Consider the following 25619-nt stretch of genomic DNA (forward strand, 5'->3'; position numbering starts at 1 on the left):
CTCTGGCCCTGCCCACGCAGTTGGAACTGCAGTGAGGTCTCCCCTCAGTCTCCTCTGCTCCAGCTGAACACACCAAGTGCCCTCAGTGTCCTCACATGGCCTCAAATCAAGGCCTTTCCCCATCCTCGTTGCCTCCTCTGGACACTCTCTAATGGCTTCAGATCTTCCCTATATTGTGGTGACCAAAACTGCCAGAATATCTGACATAATAATTGATTTCTGAAGGAGATGTTAACACAAGACTTTAAAACCAGACAACAGAAAGGTGCCCCACGTCTGGGAGCCTCAGTACAACTTTTCTAGCCATTGTTTTACCTCAAGTTGTCCTTGAAATTCCTGAGCATAATCGGGCAGTCTTTGCAGTCAAATCATGATATATCAAACACACTTGAAAAAAGAAAAGGCACTACATAAATGAGCTCCCCTACCTACAGTTTTCACAGTGTGTTTTATGTTTAAGCAGCAATGCTGGTAAATGGAATCCTGAGGTAGCAGTGCCCTCACCCCTGCCCTAAGGACCTTACAGGAAAAGCAAACAGAACTTACTAAATAAAACAACAAGCTCTGAAGGCTTTCCTAAAAGCTTGCAGGAAAGCATTTATGTTCCTCTCATTAACTTCACTGTGCTTTTGCTTCACATTTCTACAACCAAGGCAAAGGCAGGTAAATAAAGGGCCTGTCTCCTTGGGAGCAAAGTGAAAACCTCTTTAGCACACTCTCCATGTAACAGTGTCAGGGCTCAGATCTATTTGGTTTCTGATGGCTAATTTTCATTATTTTAATTTCTAATTATTTTTAATGAGGTGGCTCAGAGGAAACCCTCAATCACTGTCCTAGGGAAGACACTCAGCAAGGTCAAACAGCCTGAGCAGAAACAAACACAACAACTTGAATCATCCTGTGTTCTGCCAACAGAGCTGCCTGAGCATCTTCCTTTCCTCTTGCCCTCCTGAAGCCCCCTCCCATCCAGCAGTTCCCCTCCTTTGAGGACTTCTCTCTTCACAGCTAAAGCAAACAGAATCACCTATAAAAATGAAAATATTATTGAAGTAGTTGATAACAAAATTCCATTGTGGGGAATCCCACAGAGCTCCAAAGACACCTGATGGTCTGTAGTGGAAGATGCCCCTGCCCATGGCAGGGAGTTGGAACTGGATGATCTTGAAGGTGCCTTCCAACCCATGCCATTCTGTGATTCCAAGGTCACAGAACAGGCTGGGATTTAAGGATGCCCCTTCCAACCACCCCCACCCCCAACTGTGGAGGTTTGCAATTTCCAGCACTGCCCTTTCCCCTCCCAGACTCTCTTCCCTTCATTCCCACCATCCTGAAGGCCACTTGCATCCTCACACACCCCTCTCTGCCAGGGCACTGCCACCCTCTGAAGGATCAGTTCCTCCTGTTCAAAGGACCCCACACACTGATCTCCTGCTCCGAACCCCCGGAGGGACTCCCAGCTCACAGAAGGGCTTGGGCTGGAAGGGACCTTCAAGATCACCCAGTCCCAACCCCCTGCCATGGGCAGGGACACCTTCCACTATGAACAACAGGCTAAGGAGGAGCTGAACATTTAAGAACCTGAACCCTTCCGTCCCTCACTGTATGTGGAGGTTACGAGGCTACAGCAGCTTTTTCAAATCTCTCCCTACCAGCATTTCTGACAAGCCCCACATTCCTACACTCACAGCCTCACACACATTCACAATCTGACCACAGAGGCAGTCACAGCCATCAAGAGCTGCCTGTAACCTCCCCCTACTAATCACAATTACCTGGAAAACTCAAAACAACCATTCACAGCTCCTATACCCCTAAAATCCAGCTAAATAAACCATTTGAACTAGCTGGGAACAGTGTCTGAAGATCACATGGCTGCAAGGTCACATCAGCCGCTTCAAAGTTTAATAATAAAAACAGCTTGCCCCACAAAGCCCTAAAAATTTAAGCGACTTTAACCAGAAAAAGGTCTCCCCCAACACCTGGGAAGGGATTTGTGTCCCCAGCAACAGAACACAGCTTTGAGAAGAGCTCAATAACCTAGTCCTGGCTCCTCAAAAACAGAAAAGAGTTTTACACCCTGACACAGAAAATTAGTGAGGTGCCCTGCAGGGGGAACAGGTTCACCTGGAAAACAAACAGTCAACCTGAACATCCCTGGGAAAACAAACAAACAGTCAACCTGAACATTCCTGGGGACAGGATTCTGGGGAATAATTGTCATCTCCTCCTGAGCACTCCTGAAATTAAACTGGGAAAAAAATTCACTTCAATATGCTAATCACCATCTCTTCTTCCAGCTGCTGCAGAAACACCCCATCGTTACTCTGAGTTATTTCACAATTTATCTTATATTCAGGTTGGTTTTTCTATAGTCAAACAGTTTTGTTTGGGTTTATTTCAACAGTCCCAGGGAGTACAACTGGCAGCCCCAAAAAGCCGACTCAGTTCCCAGCAGATGCTCAGCCCAACCTCAAAGACTTTTTATTTAATAAAATTCTACCCACTAATTGCTGAAGGAAATTATTTTATTATTTTATTCTTTGATTTGTAACTGAAACAAGGATCAGACTCTAAACCTCGTCAGCAACTGGGAAAGGCTCTATTATTCCTCAGCATCAGTCCCTTACTTCCCTTGGGCTGCTGTCTGAGGCAGAAAAGAATACAGTGTTAACTCTAAGATTATGTTTTATTTCTGTTAATTTGTCCAAACTGTTCCTGAATCCATGAAAGTGTGCAGCATCCACAACATCTTGGAGCAAGCTTCACTGGAACCTAACCATGGCTTATTCACATGGCACCACCTCAGCAAGGGGCAGCATTCAACCATTCCCTACCCTCCATGTCTTCAATAAACCTCTTTATCATCCCTAAATATTGCAGCAAACAATAATTTAGAGAGAGTTCAGGACTCTGATCCCCTTCAGGGACTATGTGCTGCCAATAACACAAATGGTAATACGGAAAATTCTTCAAGCACCCACTGAAGTCACTTTATTTGATATACACGTGATTTTAGAGGAAACCCTGGATAGTTCAGCATCAAATGCTGCAAAGACAGCCTCTGTAGGAACAAGGCAATGACAAGTTGTTTGGTACCACAAAAAGTGTGACCCAGCAAGTCCAAATTATTTTCCAAAGAGCAGGAGCAGAGTCTGAGAAAAGCCTAAGTGAGCAAAGGGGAGTTTTCCAGAACCTAAAGTACAGCTAAAAGTCTGTACTGGTTATGTTTTTTTCTTCACCTCTGCATTTTTAAGCATTTTAGTTTTGCTCTTGTGAGAATAAAACACTCAGCATTCAGCAACAAACTTGATTTCAAGCTTCCTCTTTTCTTCAACCATGGTCCTTTCCACCCACGGTGAGAAAGAAAGAAAAACAGCTCGTGGAAGAGGGTTTAGAAAGTCAAAGGTGGAGACAGGTTGAGAAAGTTGAGGCCATTCAGCCTGGAGAGGAGAAGGTTGTGTGGAGACCCCACAGCACCTTCCAGCGTCTGAAGGGGTTACAGGGAAGCTGGAGAGGGGCTGTTCATTGGGAACTGGAGGGACAGGACAAGGGTGAATGGGTTCAAACTGAAAGAGGAGACATTTAGATGAGATATTGGGAAGGAATTCCTGGCTGTGAGGGTGGGGAGGCCCTGGCACAGGTTGCCCAGAGAAGCTGTGGCTGCCCCTGGATCCCTGGAAGTGTCCAAGGCCAGGTTGGATGGGGCTTGGAGCAACCTGGGCTGGTGGGAGGTGTCCCTGCCCGTGGCAGGGGGTGGAACTGGATGGCCTGTAAGGTCTCTGCCAACCCAAACCATTCCATGATTCTGAAGTATTTAATGCCTTTTCCCCCCATTTCTTCTACATGGTTAAGCCCAAAAACCACTCCTATAAAAGTGTTGGAGATGCACAGTCAGAACAGCAAGTCCAGCCCTCAAGCCTGAGTCCCTGACAATACCGGGGCCATTTTAAATAAGAAATTACTAAATCATTCATTAAGGAAATAGACCCTTGATTTCTGCCTGATCACTGGCTGGAAATTCAAGATCTGGTGTGTGTGCCAGACACAAGACATGTGATGGCCCAAAGCCAGACACCTGCACTCACTCACTTCCTAAAACCCCGCCAGGACAGCAAGTGCCACGAGGGCGGCTCTGACCCGCTGTGGTGGCTGGGATGGGACCAGCCCCTGAGAAAGCCTGGTTTAAGAGACCTACATTGTTCACAAAACCAGCACACCGTGAACACAGTGAAACCTCCAGCCTGGGGATTTTTACAGGCTGAATCTCCCAGCAAAGCTCTCGGAGCCGGCGGCACGCGGGGAAAGCGAGAGCGCCTTCTCCGCTGGGTTTAAATTGGAGAGGCAAGAACTGCAATTCCAGCAGGTTGGGGCAGTGGCTGAGTTAAAACACCTCACATTTATATCTGCCTGAATGCGTATTTCTTTCTCCAGATGTACTTTATTCTCAGAATTCCCCCAGTCGCTCACAAAGGAAAGACTCCTTTGAAAGCCCTCGGACTCACCTCCACTTCCATTCAGCAGGAAACACTCACGGAGGGGGGAAAAAATCCCATGAAAGGAGCTCTAAACGTCTCGATTTACAGACTGAGATTCCTCATAAAGAGCCACATAGAACCATACATTTAAATTGAGTAACCAAGCAACCCCGTGTAAGGGGAAAATGCCCAGCCTTGTTTCCTGTGTGCCTGCATTCAGCACTCCAGCTGTGCAGTTTGGGATAAGCCTGGCATAACCTTTACATTGCACCATGATTGCTCTGTATTGAAAATCGCATAAGAAGGGCTTTCACGGGCTATTTTCAGCTCTTCCTGATAGAAATCTCTAATTGTAGGATCTGGGAAGGAACAGCAGTGAACTGGAGTTTGATTCAAACACATTTGTGACGCTCCTTAAATCTACAGAGTTTCTGTGCTTTGATGGGAGTTAAGCACTACTTTAAAATTTATAGCTCAGAAACCCCAAGTGAGAGATGATCTGAGTGAAAGACGATCTGACTGTGGCTGAACCTGGGGTTGGTTTTGTCTTTAACTGGACAAAAAGTGAGGCTGATGGATAATAAATACAAAAGGGACATAAACCAAATAAAGACCATTATTGTAACCTCCCGTTCCAGTTCAGAATATGCACCTGGAAAGGGCAATTTGTTTTGTAGCTTTATTTTGCCATTCTTCCACCTCCCTTTCTTTTTTTTTTTTTTTTTTTTTTACAGATATAATATCTATAAAGGGTTTGCTACGTGAAAATTACCCTGCAAGTGCTGTGGATTGCTATTTTATTTTTACAGCTTTAGAAAAATGCAGACCCATCCTTCTTTCGGGCAATGTGCTCTTAGATTGAAATAACTTCCCATTTTACAAGCAGTTTCGGAGTTGACAAGAGTCTTTAAAATCATACTTGTGTCTGAAAACACTGTAAAGCACATAAAAATATGATACTATGCCAAGCAGCATCTAAAATTGCTATTACCAAAAGTAATTTTTAAGACCATTAAAAAGCACTGGATGAGTCAAGAAAAGCTGCAATATCTTCTGAAGTGCTTAAACTTCCAAAGTTGATTAAACCTGCATTTAACCATTCCTATGCACCCAGCATTCAAATTTCGTGTTATTTTCAATATTTTTTGAAATTGCATTTTCCCTGTTGTGCCTCTGGTTCATTCGAGACAGACCTTTCATACAGGAAGATGAAAAATATTTAATATTGGGAATTAAACTGAATCCTGGTATTATAAAAGTATGTAAAGTAATTTTTGACTGCTGTACAAAAGCAGACATTTACCCATCAGTACAAAGCTCATACTCATAACCTTTCATACTGTTGAAATTTCTTTAAAACCAAATAAATTAGCATTTATTAACTGAAACATGAGAGAGGGTCAGCTAAACTTATAATATTTAGCTTTGGCCTGTTCCTAAAGGGTGAAGTTTTAGGCTTTACAGTCAATGTTGAGGTTGAAAATCATATTTAACAATCAGACTTCTCATCTTCCCCTGAAGATTTTCTCCTATTTCAGTCCAGATTTTTTTTTGTTTGTTTACAACAGAGACAGGAAAACATCAGTTTGCGTTCCGCAGAACTGACTGAGATGAGCTCAGGCAAGAGAAAGAAGCAACAAAAGGAAGTTTTAAGATTAAATTGAGGAAAAAAACTTCATGGAATTTTGCTATATACACAGGAATGTTTTAATTTTTTAAAGCAGGTGTAAAATTTAAAAATATTCCATTACCATGTGAATACCATCGAACTGTATTTTTTGAGATTATGTTTCCTTTCAAAAGCAGCACTTTCTAAATCAGACTAGAAAAGGGTTATATTGACACACAACCTCAAACTCCCTTTGGATCTTTAAGACTCCAGCCCCTCTCCCCTCATCCTCAACATTCATGTTATGAAGCAAAACCCAAAGCCAAGTTGTCAGAGTCGTTCTGTGGCAGAACAACCAGCAGCTGTTTTGCTGAAGTCACCTCTCCCAAACTGTAACTCTTCCAACAGCTCCAGAACCTTCCACGGGGCACCAGCTGTGCCAAACCTGCAGCAGGTCACCCACGGCCACCCCGGTGGAAAACAGGCCGTGCTAATTAACCTGCCACTCCCAGGACTGGTGATGCTCCAGGTAATTAACCAGCAATTTGGGGAACATTTACATATTGTGCCTATAAATACCTTCCTCCTGACACCTCTAATGAAGGAAATGTTGATCAACATCTTCCTGGAATTTAATCAAGACACGAGGCAGCAGCAGCAGAAGGTGAGGGAGTGCCTTTGCCGTCCTTCATGCAAAGCAAGGGAAGCAAGGCAACCTCTGGCCTTGAAGACACTCAACTCTTTCAGCTCCTCACTCAAATGCTGATAAAATTGGCCAAACTGACTTTCCACAACTGCATCTGAACTCCAACAGCTCAGCACAAACCTTCCCCCTCATTCCCCCGTTCTGGAGGATGTGCTGCCACGTCCTGCAGTCGTGGGACTGCCCTGAACGACCCAGCACAGACCAGAGTCTCCTGCTTCCCATCCCTGCAGGAACAACCCTCTGCACGACTGGGGACTCAGCTGGGTGTTTTCTCATTTCAAATACGGACCTTGATAAGGTGTCTGAACTAAATCATGATTTAATCACCACTGAACACTGTCTTGAAGGAACTTGAAGACACTGTGCCGCAGTTTTGAAAGCGGAAGGGTTTAGATATTTCAAGTAGAAGAAATCGTATCCAACATTAGCAACCAAAAAAAGCCCCGAAAGGCCCAAAATCTGGTTTTAAAGCTCATTTCCAGACAGAAGTGCAGCAGCAGAACCCAAGAAATCACAGGGAACGAGCTTACTACTTGAAACCAAGTTCCTGGGGCTTTGTCAAATGACCTTATTTTGCACAGAGGATGTTGACACATATTCAGGGATGCAAAAGTTAATTAGCCAAGGATCTAGGAAATGCTGCCTCCACAGCCTGGGTGCAAAGGTATGGAGCTGTGAGTGGAAAGCAGGTTCCAAAGTCACAGACAAGAAGGTCCTTTCCCCCAGAAAAGGTGAAGGCATCTGTGATACTGTGCAACTCTTGGATGCCACCTGAGTCATATCCATTTGCATGTTCCTCATCCATGAAAAACACAAAGTAATAAGACTTCACAGAAAGTGTCATCCTTTGAAGTATCTCATTAATAAATTATGGTCCAAGGGGTTCAATAATTGAAGCCTAAACTGCTTTCTGACCATCATAGATCGAGCCTGTGTCTAAAGAGCCTTAATTAGAAAAGCAACGAGGATTCAATATTGAACAGCTACAGAGGGTTATTTGTTGTTCCTCTGGTGAGCTGCACCCTTTTGATACCTATTTTGTCTAGCAAAAAAATGATGCTATCTTTATTTTATAATCAAAATGTTACCCCATCTACAGTGATAATCATACCAGTGGTAATACTGGATATACTTCCTGTCCCAAAGCTTATAATTCACATTTTCAGGTAATGCACAAAATGTCTCACAATGTATCAAAAACTCCTAAACAAACAAAAAAAGGGGGGGATACGAAGTCAATACTTTCTTCAAGGTGCATTTTAGAAAAAATCTTTTGGTGAAAAGCATGAAGGTGGAACTTTAGGCTGGTTTTTTTGAAGTCTATTTAAAAAGCAAACCACAATCTGAGACGCCAAGAGCAGATTTATGGAACCATCTGTTACTCATGTCCCTTGTCCCTTTTCCCTTTCTCCAGTACCCTTGTTTATGCATTCCCTAACCCTCTTACCCCATTCTATGCTCCCCATATCAATCCTGCTTCTGAATACAGCAGAATTGTTTAGTCTTTTGTCAAGGCAAGGCCTAGACAGTTGACAGAACAGCATATCTGGGCCTAAACCACAGAATAGGTCAAGAATTAGGTAACTATGTACCCTTTGTGCTCTGATGAAGACAAAGATGGGATGAATGGAGGGTCCCAAAATACACCCCAGACTCATTTCAAGGGGGTGGACCCCGGGCAGACCAGAGAAAAGGCCACAGGGTGGACACATCTGGGATTGGATGGATGGTGTTATAAAATGTAACCTCTCAGGCACGGGCGCGCGCGTCGTATAACATCTACTGCCTTGGCAAATAAACCCTTTCTTATCTCACCCCTAATTAACTGCTCCGGAGATTTTTTCAGCACCAAAATACACCGGCAACACCAGAACCTCCTCATTCTCGGGTTTGGAAAACTTGGCCACTATTGATTCAGAAATGGTCTGGAAAGTGCAAAGCAGTGACAGCCTTTGTTTGCCTTTGAAGTGATTCAAGCCTTGTTTTAATACATGTAACTGTTTCAGGTATCTCCTCTGTAAAGCAGCTCTGGGAGGGAGGAAGTTTGGGATGAGTGCAAGGACTGTTGGACTCAGCACCCCTCAGCAGAGCGTGGTCACTGGAATCCATCTGGAGAGGACTCCCAAAAACGTGGTGTTACAACCAAGCAGAGTGTCTGATCATAGAACTCCAGAATGGTTTGGGTTGGAGGGCCCTTAAGGATCATCCCATCCCACCCCCTGTCATGGACAGGGACAACTTCCACTAGCCCAGGTTGCTCCAAGCCCCGTCCAACCTGGCCTTGGACACTCCCAGGGATCCAGGGGCAGCCACAGCTTCTCTGGGCAACCTGTGCCAGGGTCTCATCACCCTCACAGCCAAGAATTCCTTCCCAATATCCCATCTATTCCTGCCCTCTGGCAATGGGAAGCCATTGCCCCTTGTCCTGTCAGGACACTGATGCCACTGTGTGGACTCTCCAACCTCTAAACACTAAAAGACTCCTTCCAGAAACTTTAAACAGGATGATTCGAGGAGGGTTAATTTTTTTCTTTAATAACACGGTGAAAATGAAGCCTAAGCAAGGCTCATCTGCTGTCTGAAACCTTTACCATCAAACAAGAGAATAATTACAAGAAGAGAGTCACTAGATTCCTGCTACATTGAAAAAGACATTTCATATCTCTTGCAATATTGACTCCAAACCCTGAAAATATTTACTTCTCCATTTTTACCCACTTAGAAAACAGTTTCAGAAATAAACACCCAACAGGACATATACTGATTATCATCAGAATCCCTCTGTCTGTCACTTGTCTCAGGAGAGCTGAAGGCATGGAAAAAAAAAAATCACTTTCTCTAAAAGGCAGTAGTGGTACCTTTGTGCTTCCTCAGATACAAATGGGATGTCCAGGAAGGTTTGGAGTCCCCAGCCCTGGAGGTGTCCAAGGAAGGCCTGGATGTGGCACTTAGTGCTCTGGGCTGGGGGACAAGGTAGGGATTGGCACAGGGGGGACTCCATGGGCTGGGAGGGCTTTTCCAACCTAATGGGTTCTTTGAAATAGCCAAGAAAACCCATAAAAACAGTTAACAAACCTACTGCTCCTGTTGCTAATAAGAAGCTGAACTTGCAATTTATGTTAAGTTACATATGCACGTTAATTTTACATAAATTCACATGAAATGCAATTCAGCTTCTTATTGCAAAGGCATCAGGGGGACTTTCTCACTCCCTACAACTCCCCTCCAAATACCAACAGACACACAAACGTTTTCAAAGCAGCACTGGACTAGAAAGGACAAGGATCAGCAGGTGCTACTGCAAGGTCAGTCCAACCCAAGTGCACATTCAGGGAAGTTTTACATCGCTAAGGATGGGCAGCATATGGTTTTTCCTGATTATAAATTATAAAAAGTATAGTAATATTTTGGACCCACAGGCTACACAGAGGCCAGCAGCAGCAGGACAGAAGTGGTGCCTCAAGCCAGACTCAGTTTTACTCCTAGAGCTGGAAATACAAGGATACAGAGAAGCTTTCAAATGCTGCCTGGAGGGTTTTCCCCTCAGGGATAACACTGGAAATAATCCTGCAGATGAGACAGCAACTGCACGGGTATTTCTATAGATTATAAAGTGTTCTTAGCCTTCAGTAACACCCAAACTCTTCCCCTTCTAATCCCATTCAGCCCTATTTTTGATTTTATCTATCACACAGACAACGAAACTACTCAGCCTCTCCTCCATATCCAGGCTGACTGTAATGGAGAGGTTGATTAATTTTGTATTAGCCAGATCCACAATGAAAATAAATCCCAAGCCATCGATTACACTGGAAGAACAAGCAGATAAGGTATTTTTCTTTTCATACCTCTAGTACTTAATTATAGAAAGGTTCTACCCACAAGGATGGTAAGAAAACAGCAGAGCACAGATACAGGATTTTTTCTTTTCATGTACAAGTCTTTGTTCTTTAAGTATAAAATGAGTAGGGGGGGAGGTTCTAGTTCATTATGGGTTTATTTCGGGATAATGAAGAAACCAGGAGTTTATCCAAAGCCATTGGCACAGCTTACCTTTCCCTGACAGTATGTTCATAACTATTTTAATTGTCAGACAACGATGGGGTCACTGACTATTTGGAGCTGTGTAAAGGCCACGTAAATTCTGGTTTGGGTCTGCAGTTGGGGTGCTGAGCAGTTCAAAGACATTTAAAACCCAGTGGTCTCCATCCTGTTTCTCCGAGCCCTCAGTGTTACTGGCCAAGCAGACACTCTCCTCCCCTGTAAATCACCACCTCTCCTTAGTAGAATAAAGACTCTAAGTCTTGGAAACCAAACTGCTCAGCCCCTGGAGCTGTAAACCCACTCCCTGTGCCACTGGATCCCTCTGTTTTATTAACTAAACAGATAAAATTGTAAATATGAGGAGCAATTGACTTGAGCAGCGTCCCAGGGGCCAGCGGCTGTGTCTCCCTGATTAGCTTCATTCAATTATGCCTTCTTAATTGCTCATGTGCTCAAGCTCATTAAATGAAAAATAATATTGTTTTCCTGCAGGTTGTGCAGGGGAGATTTGAAGAATGGCCCCCACTGGTGCAGCTCTGAGCTCCTGCCAGGAGAGCAGAGAGAGGCTGCAGCGCACGGACAGCGGCTCCTTGAGGGGCTGCAGGACCCTCAGTCTCACTGGGAGCCCAGTGCCAGAGGATTTCTCATTTTCTCCTCAACTACCAGTAAAAATTCAGTTAAAAATAACTCTTTGTTTTAAACTGTTCATCTAGAAATTATTTTGGAGCATTTCTGAACAAAAACTCTCTGGTATGTCCAAGGGGCTCCAGGAGAGCTGGAGAGGGACTTGGGACAAGGGATGGAGGGACAGGACAAGGGGGATGGCTTCCCACTGCCAGAGGGCAGGGTTAGATGGGATATTGGGAAGGAACTTCTGGCTGGGAGGGTGGGGAGGCCCTGGCACAGGGTGCCCAGAGAAGCTGTGGCTGCCCCTGGATCCCTGGAAGTGTCCAAGGCCAGGTTGGACGGGGCTTGGAGCAACCTGGGAGAGTGGAAGGTATCCATGCTTATTGCAGGGAGTTGAATTAAACGGCCTTTAAAGCATCCCTTTCAAATCAAATTATTCCATGTTTCCATGAAGATACTGTGTGGTTACACAGGGAAACTAAAAGGAAGCGGGTTTTTTGGTTTGGGTTTTTTTTCGTTGTTGTTTTCTTCCCACAGAAGACACACAGAGAGCTCCTAGTTAGTGCTCCTAAAGCCTCTCTCTTCAAAGAAAAGCATCTTCTTCCCATTCTGTATCACTGTGCTCCACAGGACTTGCTGATGCCCCATTTAATTGAACTGGAATGGATTTCCTATCAGGACAAACATACTTTGCAGTGACTCATAAGAAACACACCTTATAGAACATGGTATTTGAGTCAAGGAGAAACTAAACAAAACCTGTATCAACAAAGCCTGTAAAATAACATCTGAGTGATTGATGTCTGCTACTGAAATAAATGTAAGGCTATGAAAATTTCCTACAGTTCCATATAAGAGAGAAGATAATGGCATGTTCTAAAACAAATGATGTACAAGGGAATTTCTTTTTCCCTCACAAAAAAACCCCCCACAACTCCTCGTGGGACAGACTCTGTCTCACAGAATGTGCCACATCCAACCTGGCCTTGGACACTTCCAGGGATCCAGGGGCAGCCACAGCTTCTCTGGGCAACCTGTGCCAGGGCCTGTCCACCCTCAGAGTCAGGAATTTCTTTGTAATATCCAAGCTAAACCTGCCCTACTCCAGCTTAAGGTCATTTCCCCTTGTTCTGTAACTTTTGGAAAGTCCCTCTCCATTAAATGCTGCTTGTGCTTTATATTTACCCCCCCCAAAATTAAAAAAAAACAACCTTCAAATTGTTAGAAAGTTAGAAAGTGCACTGCCCAGATTTTTGCAATTAATTTTTCCATAAAAAGCAGTAAAGGGAAATTCGGAAGGGTAACAAAAAAAAAGCCAAACTACTGAAGAAAGGGCAACAGAGCTGAAGTTTCTGATTTGTGTATCTGAAACTTCCCACACTTAAACAAAACAGTCCCTACCAATGGCTCAAAGATCACAGAAGCACATTGAGCTTTATAATAATTTATGTGGATTTCAGTGGGTCCCAACCATTTTATGGAACAAAAGGCCTGATGAGTTAAGAAGACTTTGCAAAGAGTAAAATTTATTAACAATAGGGGAATAAAACAATAGTAAAATATATTGTTTCTATGGGGAAAAAAGAGGAGAGAGAATAATACAATCACCAGAAACTCTGTCAACCAGCATCATTATTAGTTACACTGTGTGGAAGAAGAAAAAAACAGCCCATTCTCTTTCTTTTTTTTTTTTTTCCTTCTTCCTGGAAGTTTTTAAAAGCTTGCTATGATTTCTGAGTAATTAATTTTTGTGCTGTGTTATCCATTTTGAATTTACAAAAAGCCCAGTTACTTCTCAAGAAACACAGTCAGGCTGCACAGAAAAGGGACACCAAGGCAAACCACACACATCTTGGTTTAAGCTCAGACCATCCAGAGGATTGAATTCAAGTTTTAAATGAGGGAACCTCGAAGTGCTTAAACTCTGTGTTCCTCTTTAGGACTAAATAAGTTGAGTTCAAACAGCTCTGTTTAGAAATAAACCATGAAATCAGTCTCATGCCAGACTTGCCCAGCAGATCACATCATTAAGGATATAAAAAGGGACAGGAGTCAAAGGCAGGGAACCTATTTGGTACTTATAGGATGATATGGAGCTGCTCAAATCGATGATGATCCAAAACAAGATGAGTTTACAAAGAGAAACCCTTGTCAGTGTAACTGAGTGAATACAAAGAGCTTGTTCTAACAAATGAAGAGGAAAAATAATTATTTTGAAAATAACTTGGTTTTCTCTCGAGGTGGTACCACAGAGCAGGGTTTGACCCGCTATAAGGGACATATAATCAAGTATTTAATGTTGAATCAATATGGCAGGCAAATTAATCAGCAGCTTATAAATCAGAGACTAAAACTAAGATATTATGGTACAGGATAAAACAAATGTGAACTATTTTGTCAGGTGCTGGCAGGGGCTGCCCAGGGAGGTTTGGAGTGCCCATCCCTGGAGGTGTCCCAGGAAGGCCTGGCCGTGGCACTCAGTGCTCTGGGCTGGGGGACAAGGTGGGCATCGGGCACAGGGGGGACTCCGTGGGCTAGGAGGGCTTTTCCAGCCTAAATGATTCTGGGATTTCCTGCTCTGCCTTTAAAGATGCCCAAGAGTTTGCAATACGTTGAACTGAAACCCCACTAAGATGTTCCAGAAGTGAGAAGTGTTCCACCACCACTGAATTCACAAAAGCAAACCGAAGTGGCATTGTAGGTACACACGAACTCACACCACAACCCCCACCCTTCTGTGAAAATCAGCTTTCTAGGAGAATTCAGACTGGAACTCAGCCTTCAATTGCAGAGAAATCCCATTTATCTCTAACCCAATTCAAGAACACAGTTTCTCTCCCTTGGTTCCTTCTCCACCTCCCCAGCCCTTTCCCTTTGCAGTCAGTTTTCAGTAGGTGCAGCACCACAGTTTGAAGGTATTTAAACACTTGATTTCTGCCTCCATACATCAGCTATTCATCTCTTTGCCAATTTAAGACTCTCACACCTCAATACACTGTCTAATAAATACTGTAAGGGACTGATTTTTTCCTTACTATTTTTTCCAACCTAACTCAATAAGAACCTTCAATTTATTTCTTTTTAAACCTCTCTATTTCTTTTTTCCAATTACCCAAAAGTTTTCCTTTCACCCCCTAAAAAGAAAAAAAAAATCTTTATCTTCCAACAGAGATTCCTCAGAAGAGATGAGAGAGAGGGTGTTTGCCTGGGAGAAAACCTAGTGATGGCACCTGGGCATTCAAAAACTACAACAATATTTGTGGGAAAGGTTGGGAAGTATTTGGTTTGTGTTTGTGACTTTAGGTTCAAATCCACAGATATTTCCTTGCCACGGGAGTTCCACATAAATCCCCAGCAAGTGACAGAGTTTACATGAGCTTCAGTCAAGAACAACACTATCTATGTTTAATGACAGACAGCAGCTGAGCAGTAATGATGCCCTAATCCGGGAGTGATTACTGCAAAATGAATGCATTAAAATGAGCTGAGAGCTCATCCTTTATGATTATTGCCCAAACACAGGAGGCTGCTCTCATTGCACACATGACAGCAGAGATCCCGGGATCACTGAGGTTGGAAAAGCCCTCCCAGCCCATGGAGTCCCCCCTGTGCCCGATGCCCACCTTGTCCCCCAGCCCAGAGCACTGAGTGCCACGGCCAGGCCTTCCTGGGACACCTCCAGGGATGGGCACTCCAAACCTCCCTGGGCAGCCCCTGCCAAGGCCTGACCACCCTTTCCAGCAACAAATTCCTCCTCCTGGCCAACCTGAGCCTCCCCTGGCACAGCTGGAGGCCGTTCCCTCTCCTCCTGTCCCTTGTTCCCTGGGAGCAGAGCCCGACCCCCCCCCGGCTCCCCCCTCCTGTCAGGGACTTGCAGAGCCAGAAGGTCCCCCCTGAGCCTCCTTTTCTCCAGGCTGAGCCCCCCCAGCTCCCTCAGCTGCTCCTGCTGCTCCAGCCCCTTCCCAGCTCCGTTCCCTTCCCTGCACACGCTCCAGCCCCTCCGGGTCTCTCCTGTTGAGGGCCCAGCACTGGGCACAGCACCAGTGCTGCTGGCTTGGGCAGGAACTCAGCCCCTGCAGAAGTTCAGAGCTTCTGGAAGTGCTGGAAAACCCAGATCCCTTAAAACCTTCCCAAGCAGGAGCTCATACTCACCATTAACAGTAAAGTCAAGATCTCCTCTGAAAAACTGTCATGCTTCCTTTTTTTCCCCCAAACAACTTCATTACAGTATTACTGATTTTTTTCTATACTCAAAACTTTCTATTTACAGAATAATAGAACAGTTTGGGCTGGAAGGGACCTTAAAGCCCCTCTCATTCCACCCCATGCCATGGGCAGGGACACCTTCAACTAGCCCAGGTTGCTCCAAGCCCTCTCCAACCTAGCAAGGGGATTTAAGCAGCAAGGAAAACGTGCATCAGGACTCCCAGCCAGCAGGAGGAAGGAAAGAATGGGCAAATAAGTGTTTATCCCATCCCCTCACAACTGGAATTGCTGATGGAGGTGTCCTTGCAATAACCCACTGTTCAATCACACCTTTGCCACATAACAAACCAGAAATCTTGTGCTTGTTAGTGATGCCCTTAAAAACGCCAGTCCTGAGAGATAAATTAACTGAACTGAAGCAAAACTGGACATTTGAAGTGATCCAAACCCATGCCTGCTATTCCCAACACACCAAACCCGTGCTCTGAAGGACACAGCCATGAGTCAGTTCTTGTTCTAGGAAAATCAAATCATGCAAAATCAAGTTTTTATCAAGCTGAAGTTCCTGTGCCTTGTTTTAAACAGCTATTTCTCATTAAAAAATGGATTAAACTGAAAGCCAAGAGCAACAGGGAGGCAGTTTCTATCACAGTTTATTTGTCAACATGTGACAGTCTCAAATCAGCATTCAGAAAATAATTCTTACTGCTGGACTAAGACAAGGAGAAGGCAGATGAGGGTTTGGAAAGTACTATGAGGGGGGAGGGACAGCAAGGAATGGAGCAGAAGGAATATTCAGCTTGCCAAGTTGGCAACAAGGTTCAGTGGCAGAACGGGGAACCCCAAGGATAAGAGACAGAAATGGGTATTTACACAAGACTGAGCATGAAAGAGAATGTTCACCAGAATTCCCAGCCAGCAGGAAGGGGGGAACAGCCTGGAGAAAGAGGAAGGAACAAAGGGGTGGTTTTCCCCACACCCTGACTTTAAAAGAGGCTTTAAAGGGGTACATTCTTAGATTTTGGAAATTCAAGTTTCTACTCAGAAAATACCCGTGTTTCAACTCTTCCCTCCTCCCCTTCCTCCCCTGTGCCATGTGAGCCCACAGGAGAGAACCTGCAACCTTGGGGCTTCCCAACAGCTCAGCCCCCTTTTCCCAGGCCTAGTGCTCCAACTTAGGAAAACACAAGAGCCAAAGAAAAATATACTTGTGCTATGAATGTTGCCTTTCTAAGCTGTAATTCAGGTGCAGAACCCAACTAATCATGCAGTGGAAAACTTATTGAAACCCATCTGCTTGCAGGCTGCCTAAAACCAACCTCAACCCCAGGGACTTCAAAGCTTCTGTGTTGACACAAACAGCTGTTACAGCCACACTTGTGGCTGCAAAAGGAAGATTACTGGCATCCCATGTCTCCAGGATGCAGGAATTCTGTGCTTCCAAACTACTGCTACAAACAGAATATGAGAATAAAAACAGGTCAGCATAATATTGCCAATAAAAATAAAAATTGAGCAGGCAGTGGAAATAACTGCTGGACCAAGAGCTGAAAAATATGCCATTGAGAGACACATTTACATATTTTAAATGCTGTCATTTGTAGTCCATCTTTGCTAGTTCTTTGAAAGTCAGACTAGTCTAGTTATTGTTCTTCAACAACAATTTCAAAGCTTGATTAAGTGAAAACATTTACATTTCAGGGCTTCCTAGTAAGGAAAAACGGTCAATTTGTATGAGCTGCCTCATTACTAGATCTAGTGGCCCTGCTGATCTGCAAGTGTGTTTCTGCTTAAGAGAACACCAGAAGGAGAAAGTTGGGGCACCAATGTCTTCACGCTGCTTAGAACAGATGCCAAATGCAGGTAATTCCTGACTGAAGAGCATTACTGGAAAATAAACATAGGGCAGTTCCAGGATAACCTCTGTACCCAGTAATGGTCACAAATCCTACCTCATTCCTCCCAGATCAGAGGGGAAATCTGCCCCCTCTGGGAAAGCACTGCCCTATTCACACTAGGTCAGTGCAGTGTCTCTCTGGGCTAAAAGGAGTCGGTTTTAAGGAAGTGATGAATTTGTTCTGTGAGATCTGGCCATGAGGACAAATACAGTGTTCTAGAAAGTGGGATCTCCTCACTCTAATTCTGTGTCCGAAGACAGACTAAATTGTCCAAAAGTTGCATAGATATATCTCCCCCTTCGAGACTCTTTCAGCCATCACACCCTGAAAGCACAAGGAATGCCCAGTGCAGGGGTGGCTCTGCTCAACACACAAACTCTGCTGCTCTAAACCCCCACCTGAACACACAGACACACCTCTGAATGATTTGTAGGCACTCAGCCCCAGAACTGTCATTGCAGGTGTAGTTTACTCTGTCAAAGTCCAAGGCACTCACACAGTGAGTTCCCCTGGACACAAGTTGTGCCACTGCGCTTTCATGAGGGTTTTCTGCTTTCCCTGCATCAGGCTTTCCCTTCCCAGCTGTGAACATCACCTTAGGACACTCAGTCCTTGGAGGAAAAGCACCAGGTCAGTACTCACAGCCTTCCCACCTGGGATGGCTCAGGACACTCAAGTCCCCAAGGAATCAAAGCACATCAATGCTTCCCATCATGTCATCCAGGCAATCCAACACACAACACTTCATGGGCCAAACAATCACAGGATCTCAGGATGGGTCAGGCTGGAAGGGACCACAGTGGGGAATCTGGTGCCACCTCCCTGCTCCAGCAGGGCCAGCCCAGAGCACAGGGCACAGGAGTGTGTCCACACAGCTCTGGAATAGCCCCAGGGAGGACGCTTCCCCCCCCTCTCTGCTCTCTCTTCAGGGCTGGGTCACTGCCCAGCCAACAAGTTCTTCCTCCTGTCCAGCTGGAGCTTCCTGGCCATCAGTTCCTGCCCGTTCCTCTTGTGCCATTGCTGGGCCCCCCCGAGCAGAGCCTGCTCCATCCTCTGCCCCCTCCCTGCAGCCCCTCCAGACCTGGCTGAGGGCCCCTCTCAGGCTCTGCTCTGGAGGCTGAACAGCCCCAGCTCCCTCAGCCTTTGCTGCTCCCAGAGCTGCTCCATCCCTTGGGCATCTCTGCAGCATAAAGAACTTGGTAGGCCAGTGCCTGGAAGAGGCTCATTCCTAGCTAGATCCCACAGCCTGATAGTTCCAAGGCTGTTGGAATCTGGGATTTTTCTTCCTCACCAAGGAGCTTCCTGCCTCATCCATCCCAGCTCTGCCACAGGGAAGACACAGGTACTCGGTCCCTTCTGCCAGGAGACCCAGGGCTAAAATGTGCACATTAACTGAGATGAACCTTGTTTCAGTGCTCATATTTCAGGAATAACTCACCTCTCACCAAAGGGAAATCGATCTCCTGCAGGCTCAGAGCACTGCTGGTGGCACTTCAAGGCAGCCCATCAGTTAAGACTTTGAAGAACTAAACCCTTCAGAGGAACCAGTGGCTCAACTCCTGCTCAAAACACATCAAGGGCAGCTCTTTGCCCTTTAGGGTCACTGCAGAGCTCCCAACCTAAAGCAGCAAGTGTCCATAAAACAAACAAATTACCCCTGTTTCGAAGAACAGACACTTTCCCTTAGGCAAGAACCTGTTGGCATTTCTCTCCTCTCCCTGGATAAGTACAGTGCAGGGCTCAGGGAATGATCAATGGGCTACAGGTATTCAAATATGCATTTTCCAGACTTCATTTCCTGCCCAGCAGTAATACATCAAGGTCTGAAACTATTTTATTTCTAAAGCAGCCTCTTGAGGTGATTTGTAAGGCCCTTTAGTTATTCAATTTTTGTAGTGTGAGACACTGTTAGACTGAATAAAAGACAGATAACTAATAGAGGGGGCCCTGAAAAACAGCTGAAGGGGCTCATGCCTCAAGAGTCCTGGTGGTGTAAGAGGATAGTTGTGCTTTTCCCAGAAAAAAAGCGCCTTTTTTAAAAAGGAATCTCCCACTCAGGGTAGTGCAAAAACTATTTAAATGGCTATTTCTTACATTCTGATAAAAATACACGTCTGCTTAACACTTTTTAAGTACAATACATTTTTAGATGAACAAATCCTCTGATTAGCCTCAATTTTATTCCATTTCAGATGCCACACTAACTACAGATGGACTTAATCTCAATCAGTTCAACATCTTTGAAGTGCTGAAGTGGGCAAAAGATGTTTGTCCCTGCCAGGCCCACAGACCTTGCAAAGCCTGAGTTCCAGCTTAAGAATTCAGCAAGGATACAGTTTTATGTTATGTTAACCTGGAAAATAAATTCAGTGAGCTCTTGTTGTTCATCTAACCTTTTGGTTGGGATTTTTTTTTCCCATGTGCAAAAGAAGTTGGGAGTAAGAGTTTCTGCTCTTTTGGTATCAAGGCCAAAAAACCTTCCTGTTGATATTAACAAGGTTTGCCTTTAGTTTGCTCTTAAACCAGCCACCCCCTCACTCCTTTCTCTCAGTGGCAGGAGGATAAACAGCAGGGAAACAGAAAACAAACCAAAAAAAGCAGATATTTAATGTTTTTCCACCAATTCCCACTGAAGTCAGTTATTTCCTCAATTTCTCCCTATCATGGATTTTATCCCAGACAAGCCTATATTCCCCCCCCCCCAAAACCAAGCCATGTTGATTCAGCCCCTGAAGGGTCTTCAGACAAAAACTATCTTCTATTTCAACAGAATAAGGTCATGGGTTTGTTTTCTTTTTCTCTCCAACTCCATGGTAAGTTCGACTGCAATAAAATGCTGACACATATTCCAAGCAGAAATATTTCCCCTGCAGACTTATCCTTGGAGAAAAGATCCAACCAGGAGGTCAGAATGAAACCAAACCACTGAGCCATCACTGACAGACACTTTCTACAGCACTGATGTCAATGGTTCAACTCGTGTTCCAAGGGCAACTCAAGGGGAGGGGAGGGAAAAAAGGGAAGGGGAGGGGAAAAAAGAGAGGAGGGGGGAAAAAGAGAGGAGGGGGAAAAAGAGAGGAGGGGGAAAAAGAGAGGAGGGGGAAAAAGAGAGGAGGGGGAAAAAGAGAGGAGGGGAAAGTCTTTTCCAACTGAGCTGATTCAGTGGTTCCCAGCCCTGCATCAAACCCACGTGGAATTCCAGTGTTGCTGGTTTGGATGGGAGGTGACAGGGTGGGATAAAGGTCCCTGGCCAGTGGGATGGAGGGGGGACAGGAGACACTGAGCTGTGCAGGGGAACACGAGCAGCCTCTGCAGGCCCAGCCTTTCAAGGCAAGGGAACCCCCTAAAACACAACCCAAACCTGCACCTGCATTACAAGATAACATAATATGAACTAAGATCATCTCAGCTCCGAGTGTATTAAAGCACGATTCTTGCCAGAATTCTTCTTTTCCAGCTAAGAGTCCTCAGCAGAAACGTAAAGGACTTCAACTCCTATTCATTCACGTGTAAAAAAAAGATCAAAACAAGTCAACTGGAGTGAAAAGCAGCCCCAACAATCTTCAAAAACCCTTCAAAGATGCCACTGTATGAAACAGAGCCCCCACAATTCACAACCCCAGCAAATACTTCTGAAAATTCCAGTAACAGATTCATTGCAACTTCTGTTGGGGGACCTTTTAAAACCACTTTGTGTTTTTAAAATTGATCAGAATTATTTTTGCCTTTTTTTTCATCTCTTTCAAGAGTAAAGAATAAATTAGTGGGACCCCCAAGCTCACATCTGTCTCCTTCCTGACAGGCATGTCCTAGCTGCTGAAGACAATTAAGTCCATTAATTGTCAAATAATTGTTGTTGGATTGGTTTGGGTGGCATGAAGTGCACACAGACAGCTTTTCAACTCAGCAGTCTTCTCTCCTGACCAAAAATTGCTGCTAAAGTGTTTCTTCAAGGCACAGACATTAGATTAGAAAGAGGAAAAAAAGAGAGAAATTTGATCTTGTGTTTCCACCTTCCTCCTCCCTGATTTTTTCTGGCCTGAGAGTTTGCCTCTGAATTCAATAGAGTAGCACTGTAAAAATAAAAGAGATTTTAGCTGACCTAATTTCAGATATTGCAAGGCTACAGCTGACATTTCTACTTTTACTTAAGCTAAAATATTATGAAAAAAACCCAAACCTTTGCAGCATTTCTTCTGCTTGGAAGAAAGACAAGAGCAGGAACTGTAAACCCAGATCTCCTCCTTTCAGAAAACCAAGACCAAACCAAAACCAACCAACCATAAACAAAACACCCACTTATTCCCCATCCACCCACAAGCCCAACATTTATTCTGGCAAATATCGAGCAAAAGAATAACTATGATACAAAATAATGATAATATAAATAGAATTATTAGTATTATCATTCTCAAATATTATTTCTTATTAAATATAATTTATGTATAGAAAATGAATTTATTTATTATTAAAATAATTGGAATTAAACACTGAAGGGGATCATCAGCAGTACACTGAGACTTCTTTTGCTACAGAGTGATCAACATTATTGAGGTTTTTAATAATTTGGGGGGGATAGTGTTTTTTAATAAAAGGGGCTGCAGTAGATGGAAAGTATTTGCATTTCATCACAAATAAATGAGCTCCTGGGGAAGCTTCCTACTAAGTCTAGGAAGAAAGCAGCCTCACCATTTCCGAGGCAGTCTTTGCTGAAGTTTTAAGGCTACTTTGTCACATCATTAATTGCTGGGGGTGGGGAAGGTTCGATGACTCAGGAGGCCAAGCAAAAACCAGGTGAAATAAAGAAACTGGGAGCTAACGGTGCAAAATTCAGTAAGAGAGAAGAGCAACTGAGCCAACATGCACAGCTCCCACCAGGAAATGGAGCATTTGTGTGCTGGAAGCAAAGAAACAGCTTATCAATTGTGCCATAATTGATTTTCTCCTGTTTGTACCCGTGATCGTTCTGCTGTTAAAATAACCACACTCGGTTGGAAATGGCACTTGCTAAAAGCAGGGGGTTTTTGATGTTACACGTTGGGTTACAAATGTTGTTCCTGCACATTAGAACAACTCCAGCGGCCCCAGCACTGAACAGAGTTTTCTCTTCAGCTGCAAGAAACGTATTTCAAAGTAATTATTCCTGTAAGCATTGCCTCATTAGCTGGGTGGCATTTGCTGAGTCACCACTACCCCACCTTGGCTTAAATCCATTTCCAGATCACTTTTTCTCTATTAGAGAATTAGGGCATCGATTAAAAGTCCTTTGAGCTCAAGTTTACCCTTTCCTGAACACAGTGTGGGGGCGGAAACCAGTTCAGGTTGTATCAGGGTGCTGCAACTTCCTCAAGAAACAGCATCTCTGAGCTGTTCCCCCCAGAAAGGGAACAAGGCTCTTGGCTACGTGCAGCAAATTTATTTCCAGTGAAAGGCAGAGCTCCTCTGTTGAGGCTATGGAAGAGAACATTATCAAGGAAAAACCTAAGTTTTGTGATGAATAAAATGGCACGAGCCAGGCTAAAAAAAAAAAAAAAAAAAGCCACCCAAAGAACATATTTACAGCCCTTTTAAGTAAGAAAGTTGCTCTGGGTTTTCAGTCACATTAATGAACTATAGATGCACATGTAAGTGTGGATAAGTATTTTTCCCTTCCTCTGAATCACCTGGAACTAAAAGGGTACGATCTGAATACCCTTGGGATAAAGACATGAACACAGAATTTTGTCATATAAGCGCAAAGGAACAATAATTGTTGAAATCAGTTTTCCTGTTCTGAAGATCAAACTGCCTGTTACCATCCTGGCTGGGGCATCCCTGCCACGCGTTCCACACCCTTCAGCATCACTGAATTGTAACTAGAAACGGGTATTCAACCAAAAATCCCCATTTTATTTCCATCAAAGATGCCTTTTTGCATGAACATTATGTTGCCAGTGTGAGCACAAATAAGATGACAGTAAAAAGGGTTGCTTTAGATTTTCAGCCTGCCCTGAGTGGTCTTTGTTTCACCCCAGAAGGGACAGAGCCCCCCACGCTCCCATCATCCTGCTTCCCCCCTAACAGCTTATTCCCATGCCAGAGGACATCCCACTGCCCTGCAGCCTCTCCTCCATCAAACAGAGCATTTCCCCCCTCAAACAGCCACCTCCAAGGTCAATATTGCAAAGCCTAATGGTGCCACTCCTCTGCTGCAATAAATGATTAAAAAGCAAGCTAATTGTAGCCGGGCAGAGATCAAATATCTGAAATATGAGCAGCTCGAACGCTCCACTTCAGTGTCAGGAATGACAGGGATAATGACAGGCTGGAAAAGGGGAGAAAATTAAATTAGCTCTCTTGGACATCACGGGCATCAAATGTAACGTGGGGTTGGCCTGGGGGATGGAAGGGAATAAAAGGACATTTGGAGAGCAATTAGTAGAGCAAGAAAAATAGACTTTCGACTCGACAGCAAAAACCAAAGCAAAGCCTTCAATCCTGCTTCAATTTCTAATGAAAGCAAAAAAACTACTGTATTTCAGAACTGCCAAAATAAAGGCTTCTAAAAGAAAATCCAGCTACAAAAATCATAAATATGAGCAATTACAATTTACTTACATGGAGGGCTTAAGTGCCACGCATGAGCAACTTCACTACAGACACTCTGAAACCATACTCAGTTTTCACTTATCCCACTCGTTATTCTTAAGAGTATTTAAGAACAAATCTGACAGCCTTTGCCTTTCAACTTCTATAAATTGTCCAGAACAATAAATTCTAGTCAATTCTCCAGGTCTGGAATTTTTTATTAATGTGGATCACTGGCAGAACACATTTCTGGTATCTTGTAATTAAATTCAACCAAAATTCTGTGAGGAGGAACATGAGCTACTGGTGCCATGTTTCAGGGTTCCTGAAGTCTTCTTTCTCCAGAAAACCCTCATTGTGCATCTTTTCCCAAGTTTTTGGTCAGACCTGTATACAGCCCATTAATTCTCTCAAACTCCTGTTCCAACCATAACTGCTGATTTACAAACAAAGCAAAGTAAAGTTTGTTAAAGTTTGTTCAGTGATTAAGACAAAACAAATTTTTGTGTTGAAGTTTTTTACACTGAATAATCATAATTTAAAGTTTTTATCTTGCCTGGTAGATCAAGAGTTTTGTAAAACAAAATCATCAGTAGAAGCTGAAATCGTGAAACGTTCCCAGATCTTTCTTACTTGTAACTTTTCTTTCCTACCAAACTACTTTTTCCCGTCAAAAATCCGGGTTAAAATGTTATCACAGGCTCATCCCACCCCTCCCACAGCTCCACCCCCTCAGCCCAAAGCTTACCTTCATCATTCTGGGCCAGAGCAGCTGCCAGGACAGCAGTGAGTGCAGTCCCCACGGAGAGCCATTGCCAGAGACAAAGCTGCTGGACCATTTTCTGTCACACTTCACTCCAGGCAGACCTGAGAGAGAGAGATTTGATCCCCACATTAGTCACCCCACCTGCTCCAGGGGGAGTGATTACAAACTCTGTCCCAGGGGATGTGTAGTCTCTAAGACCAGGGCACTGTTTCTGCAATAAAACCAGAAAATGAGCCAGGTTAACCCCATTAACATCAATACATATGCAGGCACTCATTCGCTTGGTAACTATGCACACACAGCCCTCCAAGGAAAGAAAATGCAAGTTTCTTGCTTAAATCAGGTCTGATTTCCCTAATTTCCATGCAATAAGGTATTTATGCCATCCTTCTGCTTTAAAAGCACTTTGGAGAAGCGGCTGGAGCAGAGAAATTCCATTTATTAAAACCAGTGTTCCACAAGTCCAGAGGGACCCAGGATTCCAAGGCATCACCCAGGAAAAACATGAGTGACCCCCAAAGATGGTCTTCTTTAATGGGACATTGTTGATTTGTGTCCAGGAAAACGGGAAAAACAAACAACAACAACAAAAAAAAAGACCAAAAATGCCTGAAACCAGGAAAATAAACTGGCCAAGACAGGTCTGGCTGAACTCCAGGGAATATTTAGAGTGAGTAGCATTAGGAAGTTCTCCAAAGCTCTGGTTTATGGCTCCAATAAA

The 25619-nt window shown here is 44.1% G+C and overlaps 1 protein-coding gene across 10 annotated transcripts in view; it reads right to left on the bottom strand.

Moving 5' to 3' along the window:
• Positions 1–25619, bottom strand: part of PCDH15 (protocadherin related 15) — a 688108-nt gene that overhangs the window by 259380 nt on the left and 403109 nt on the right. For all 10 annotated transcript variants that reach the window (XR_001876630.1, XM_017826140.1, XM_017826139.1 and 7 more), the window contains one exon: positions 24881–24999. Coding sequence is in view for 9 of the 10 variants with exons in the window: in XM_017826140.1 (XP_017681629.1) it covers positions 24881–24971 (91 nt within the window). In the remaining variant the exon portion in view is untranslated. The remainder of the gene's footprint in view (positions 1–24880; positions 25000–25619) is intronic.

The sequence above is a fragment of the Lepidothrix coronata genome, unplaced genomic scaffold (genome assembly GCF_001604755.1).
Source record: "Lepidothrix coronata isolate B3197 unplaced genomic scaffold, Lepidothrix_coronata-1.0 Scaffold124, whole genome shotgun sequence".
Lineage (NCBI taxonomy): Eukaryota > Metazoa > Chordata > Aves > Passeriformes > Pipridae > Lepidothrix > Lepidothrix coronata.